The 6,856-nt window shown below is 36.6% G+C and overlaps 1 protein-coding gene across 2 annotated transcripts in view; it reads right to left on the minus strand.

Annotated features, from left to right (window-relative positions):
• Window positions 1-6,856, minus strand: part of NUF2 (NUF2 component of NDC80 kinetochore complex) — a 32,080-nt gene that overhangs the window by 20,641 nt on the left and 4,583 nt on the right. The window contains exons 1-4 of one of the 2 annotated variants that reach the window (XM_034667228.1): window positions 4,486-4,648; window positions 3,192-3,266; window positions 2,092-2,168; window positions 1,527-1,588 (exon numbers count right to left, since the gene is read on the minus strand). In XM_034667228.1, coding sequence (XP_034523119.1) covers window positions 1,527-1,588; window positions 2,092-2,168; window positions 3,192-3,266; window positions 4,486-4,608 — 337 coding nt within the window. In that variant the 5' untranslated portion in view covers window positions 4,609-4,648. Of the gene's footprint in view, window positions 1-1,526; window positions 1,589-2,091; window positions 2,169-3,191; window positions 3,267-4,485; window positions 4,649-6,856 lie in introns of those variants that run through there. The other variant, XM_019794078.2, reaches the window with a different exon arrangement.

Consider the following 6,856-nt stretch of genomic DNA (forward strand, 5'->3'; position numbering starts at 1 on the left):
ATAATATTTGAAGAAGCCTTACAATTCAATAATAAGACAAACAATTAAAAAAAAAAAAAAGACGGGCACCTGGCTGCCTCAGTCAGTGGAGCATGTGACTCTTAATCTCAGGGTTGTGGGTTTGAGCCCCACACTGGGTGCAGAGATTACTTAAAAAAATAAAATCTTGAAAAAATGATTCCAAAAGACACTTTACCAAAGAAGATATATGGATAGCAAATAAGCATATGAAAATATGCTGCTATTAGTCATCAGGGAAATGAAAATTAAAACCATGAGATAACAGCTACATAGCCACTAGAATGGCTAAATTAAACATTTCCACTATCAAGTCCAGGGGAGGACGTGGAGCAACTGAAGCTACCAGATGCTGTCGATGCTATGACGCCGCCACTTTAGAAAAGAGCTCGGCAGTTTCTTAAAACGTTAAGTATGTCCTTAACACATGAACCAGCACTTCTACTGCTAGGTGTTTACCCAGAGAAATGAAAACACATGACCTCAGGAAGACTTGTAACCTACGTTCAGAGCAGCTTTGTTCATAACGGCCGAAAACTGCAAACAATCCAAATGTCTATCAACTGGTCACTGGGTAAATAAATTGTGGTTTATAGTTACAATACAATAATATTCCAAAATAAAAAGAAACAAAGTACTAATAAATGCAACTAACGTGGATGGATCTCCAAAGTGTTCTGCTAAGTTAAAGACACCTGACACAAAAGAATACAGACTATTATTTCATTTATATCAAATATCAGACAAGTCAAGAAACTACAGGGACAGAAAGCAGATCAGCGGTTGCCAGGGAAGAGGGGTTGGTCAGAAGTAATCAACTGCACGGGGACCCGAGGGGACCTTCGTAGGGCCATCGAAATTTCCATACATGATCGTGGCAGTGGCTATATAACTATGTATCTTTGTTAAAATTCATTTAGTTATATTCTTTAAATTGGTGAATTTTTTTTGGTGTAAATTATAAATCAATAAACAAAACAAAAAGGCAGATCAGAAAGAGGAAAAAAACATTTTTAAATAGCACACTGAATCTCTTGCAACATAAAATAACTTGATGTATAACTATCAGAGTCAAATGAATTAAAGGACATTTAAATAAATTTAAGAGAAATTGACATGGTAATATAATATCAAGACTATTCTTATCAGTGCTAAAAGATATTTTCTTCATAGTAAAAAGTAATTGTTACATTTGAGAAAATTGGTATGATGAGTCCACTACGCAGTATCACAGCTTGCATGTTACTCATATTCATGTTTTCATATTTACAGAATATCTTTTAAATGTAAGGAATTAAGAAAAATGGATCAGAAAAACAGCTTTCCTGTGGACCTGCAAAGAAAACAATTCCAGTAATAGGATATAAAAAAAGTTCATCCTTAAGAATGAGATACACTTTCTAAAGCCAATCACCTGTAGTTTTTTTTTTTTCTTACATTTACTGACGGAGAAGTAAAATATTAGATTGAAGTCAGATATTAAAAATTGTTTTTAAATTCTCACTTACTTGGATATAGAATATCAGCAATCTCAAAGTCATTCACCCGACAGATGGGCAGAAATGAGTCCCTTGAAGATGAAGTGGAGAAAGAATATTGTAAGTTACATATAAACCATACCATATAAGCATCTTATTTTCCAAGAGATTTCTGGATATGTTTCTCAATGTCCAAAGACCACATCGGAAGTCTACTATCGTGCAGGGTCTTGTCGCACAGAATTCTATGTTTTCTATACGCTGCACAAGTATTCAAGCAATACCAAGGTATAGCTAAAAATTCTAATAAACAACACAAGCTTTTGGAGGTACTAGGACTCCTTAAAAACTCAAAACCTCCAAACATTTTTAGATTCAGAATATCTTAAAACTTCCATTGAAAGCAGAATTGAAAGTGCTACAGAGGGAAGCAGTTAGTTCTAGTCGAAGGAAGTCTACAATTTGGAATGTATTGATGGAGCGGAGAGGGAAATGGTAGAAATTCCTTCCCCAAGAAAATCCTGTCAGTAAGAAAGCTTAATGCAACGAATAAATGAATGTATGTAGTCTAAGAAAATAAAACCACTTTACTCACAGATGAATAAATAAATTGCTGACTGGTAAGAAGCCTTCCATGATATGTGGATACATGACTTCCGAGTTCACTGGCATCTAAATGTAATACACCACAAAATCTAAGTTACACATTGATTAGACAAAATGAGAAAAATCTTCAACCTCGAAATAATCTTTTTCTTTAAAGCAGGCTCCATACCCAATGCGGAGTCTGAATTCATGACCCCTAGATCAAGAGTCATAAGCTCCACTGAGCCAACCTGGCGCCCCTTCCCCCCATTAACTGTAAATTAAGATCAAAATAATCTTATTATCATTAAATTTTTAAAACTTAGCAAACAATACAGATCCTAGCACAAAACTGGAGTTGTTACTAGTAATGCTAGGTTTATAGCAGAAGCTCAGTAAAGATTTTTTAAATGAATGAATGAAGGGGTAAAGTCAGCATTTACTGCATAAGGAACTATGCTAAGCATTCTGCATGTATTCTTCTTTAATTTCCATAACTCCCTAAAACAGTGTGCTATCCTTATTTTATACACAAAGAAACTAAGCCTTAGCAAGGTCTCATACCAAATATGTGGCAAAGCCTTTGATTTTTAAACAAAATGTCATCCATCGGTAAGATTCTAAAGATAGTACATTTTTAGTAAAACTTCAGATCAGGCCCTGAGGATTTAACAGCAACAACAAAATTAAGAAAAATGACTTTTCCCACTAGCAATACCTAATTTGCTAAAAGCTCAGTTGCCTTATTTCAATTGTTTTCAATCGTAGTGCACATCTTATACTCTAATTTGGGAGTCTTTTCTCAGAAGAGAGAGTACGTGTGAAGACTCTGCTGTTGCTCATTAGGCTCTGAAGACAAACCTGTAAATCTGTGAACACCTGCACAGCGTCAGTGATTTGTGTCATTTAAGTCTTTTACTGCTGTTGTCTTACTGAAGGTATCAAGTAAGCCACTATTTACCTAAGATTCTTCTGCCAGTGACGTTAATTTTATATAAGCCTCTGATTTTGTTAAAATCAAGTCAAGAACTTCCTATCCTGAAACCAGTATGCAACGTGAACAGGGGAAATGCAGCAAAACAAAGTAATTTTGCCTCATCTTAAACCCACCATGTAAAAGTGCTCCAGCCGAATTCCATATACTATCTGTAAGGCTCTCATGTAGATCATGTGCAAGACTTCGGGCTACAACAGAGAAACAACTTGTAATACTCCGATGCATGACTCTACAGCGAAATCACCATCATCATTACCATCCGATATCGTAGACAACGGATGCAAAGAAAAGAGTAGCAAAATGACAATATTTCTCTTGAAATATTTCCGAAATTTTCCAAATTTTAAAACACCTATATACTTCTCCGTTTGCTCAGATGTAATAAGTGGTCAATAAGATCAGTTGTTTCAGCTTCTATACAGAATGAGAACAAGTATATCTAAATCCAACCCAAGCAATCCATCCACATTAGGGAAGATGGGTTAGTCTTTCAAAACAGATGGCAGGCATGGGGCAAACACAACAGCACACTGAGGGTGTATTCTTTAAGAGAAAAGACCATGGGCAAACTTATTTCATGCTTTAGATGTGACGGTTTCTTGAGAGGTTAAGGTTTAAGTGAACACTATGATCCTGGGAGTATAAATTTAATAGAGTAGCATGGAATTTTCAAAAGTTTTATCTTTTAATTCAGCAGCTGCCCAATATTGGCCTGTAGAAACTGTTCTGATCCATATACAAGTTCAATTATTCTGAGATTATTCCTTCCATTTTAAAGAATTAAAAAGGGACTGAGATCAAAAAGGTTGAGTTCTACATCATTAAACCAGATTTTATTCTGTTATCACTTCAAGACCAACACAGGAAAATGGAAGGAGACTTTGGGATTTTCTGTGACACATAAATAGTTCATTTTTGCATTTAATAACTAAAGAAATAAGAACGAAGCCTGTCAAAACAAGTCAATCCCCCCCTTGGGGCATAATGCAAGAAAATTAATCTGTAAGCTTCCAAAGAGAATTGTTTCTAAGCACTTTTTATGGTTGGAAACCACTTGGAATAGGTTCCTTCAAGCCCTACCAATAAATGATACGCTCAGACCACCACTACAATAAAAAAAATTTAATATACTTTAATATGTCTATGATTTAGAGTGTTCTTTTTTTTTTTCTTTTTAAGAAAACAACCATATTAAGGAATTGAATTCCTGATGGAAATATAGATGTCACCTCACATATAAACTTGACATTATTTTAAAATTACACTAGGTGAGAGATTGCTTCTGGATTAAAATGGCTGGCCCACATCAAGGAGCAGGGCACACACCCTTCTGCAAACACTGTACACCTAGTAGCTTCCTTTGTTTTTAAATACCATCAGCCACATGCGAACACAATCACATTGTACCTTTGGATTGGGATAAAGATCATTCTTGGAGAGGTTTTTACCATCAGCTCCCGTTAAGATTTTGTTGCGAATATGAATCACAATCTCAGCTACATTATATCTGGGGAAAGACAAAGTTTCCATCTTGGGAGTCTCCTAGTCTGAAGGAAGAAAAAGCAAAGATCAGAAACATGGCACAACTAGCTGTTCTCTTTATCTGGAAGCTGATAAATATAAGCAAAATTAACAAGCCAACGTTGAACTATTCATAGAAGTGTTAACTATCATCAAACATCCTAGTAAGATAACACAAAGTACATATATATGTATATCCTAAATTATAAATATGCATATATATCCTAAAATATCTTTTATTCTGAAATGGCTCAGTCATTCTCTAATTTCTTAATCCTGTTCTCTTTCATATGGGAAAGAGGACTTTGTTTGAATAAACTTGAAGATCCATGTTTTTTCTTCGTTAAATTTGGGGGACTTAGGGTTTAACAAGATAGGGTTTAACAAGATTGATCCTCAAGGCAAGATATATAGGGAACACTATCAGAAGTTATATATAAATAGTATCAACATAAGGATAATAAAACTCTAATCTTATATCCTATTCCATGTACATACAGAGAGATGGGTAATAAGATTTAAGATGCAGATAGGAAGNAGATAATAAAACTATACTCTAATCTTATATCCTATTCCATGTACATACAGAGAGATGGGTAATAAGATTTAAGATGCAGATAGGAAGAGAGATGGGAAAAAAAATAGAGTAAAAATAGAATGCTGTAATTGGTAGGAATTCCAATCACCAGAGAGAAAACTTAAAACAACAACAACCACCACCACTTCCCCCTAAAGTCCTCAGATGTGAGATACTCCCACCTGTGACCCGCTACCGCAGTCGTTCTCACAATTTCACACCCACCCCCGGGGGGTGGGGGAGACATCTTTGGCTGTCAGGACTGGAACTGGGGTGCTACTGGAATCTAGTGGTTAGGAGCCCAGCATGCTGCTAACAGCCTACAATGCACTGGAGAGTCAGCNTGGGTAATAAGATTTAAGATGCAGATAGGAAGAGAGATGGAAAAAAAAATAGAGTAAAAATAGAATGCTGTAATTGGTAGGAATTCCAATCACCAGAGAGAAAACTTAAAACAACAACAAACACCACCACTTCCCCCTAAAGTCCTCAGATGTGAGATACTCCCACCTGTGACCCGCTACCGCAGTCCTTCTCACAATTTCACTCCCACCCCCGGGGGGTGGGGGAGATATCTACGTATGTGTGGAGACATCTTTGGCTGTCAGGACTGGAACTGGGGTGCTACTGGAATCTAGTGGTTAGGAGCCCAGCATGCTGCTAACAGCCTACAATGCACTGGAGAGTCAGCGCAAATGTCAATAACGCTGAGGTTAAGAAATCATGTCCTAGAGCCTTGCATTTACCTGTGACAATACATGCCACGGTGTATTGTGATGATGTTTCTAGAACTCTGACACTACATTTTGAGCCCCCAGAAGCTGACACCTTTTCATTTTCTTATTTCTAGCTGTGGCCGGCAGAATAGCAGTAGGAGTAACAGCAGGAAGAGCACCAGCCACAGCAGCCACTGCCTCTGCCTCTCAGTTGACAATACCCGATTTATTACACACAGATCCCCTACTCTGTGAGGAAGCAGCATAATTCAAAAGACCCAATGTGAATATACTCAATTTTGCCAACAAACTGAAATGACCCCAAATTCTGGAAATCCATTTCTTTAGATGCCTAATGTTTCTTACAATATTGCAGTTAAAAGTAGCTTCAGCAACTTGCCTAGCCTCTGATAAATGTAGAAAGCCATTCTGAAAGATGACTGACAACTTTGCACTTCTGTGTCAACACGTGCAAACATCACAAAATTCACTAAATCTCAAGGCAACTTTTTTCCACTTCAGTATGGCTCTAATAATTAGATAACTCTTCCTCACACTGTGTAGAAATCTGTTCATTGTAATCTTTACCCACTGGTCCTATTTCCAGTCAATGCAACTACAAAGAATGTATTAATTTCTGTTTACATGGCACCACTTTTAAAAATGTGAAGAAAGCTATCACATCTCTGCTTAGCCATCTCTTCTCCAAGGTTAAGTATAATTTAAGTAGAGCCACTGCTTATACGACATTATTTTAGAAACTTTACCATTCTACTCACTTTCCTCTAAAACAATTTTGTCAATGTCTTCTTAAAATGTAATGCTCAAACTGAACACAATACTCCAGATATGGGTTGCCTGGGGCAGAGTATTAATATACTAGACGTCTGCTACTGCTGATCTAGTCTACAACTGTAGCACTTACTGATTCTCTGTCTCTGTCTGTCTCTTTCTCAAACACACA

Source organism: Ailuropoda melanoleuca, chromosome 8 (assembly GCF_002007445.2).
Source record: "Ailuropoda melanoleuca isolate Jingjing chromosome 8, ASM200744v2, whole genome shotgun sequence".
Classification (NCBI taxonomy): Eukaryota; Metazoa; Chordata; class Mammalia; order Carnivora; family Ursidae; genus Ailuropoda; species Ailuropoda melanoleuca.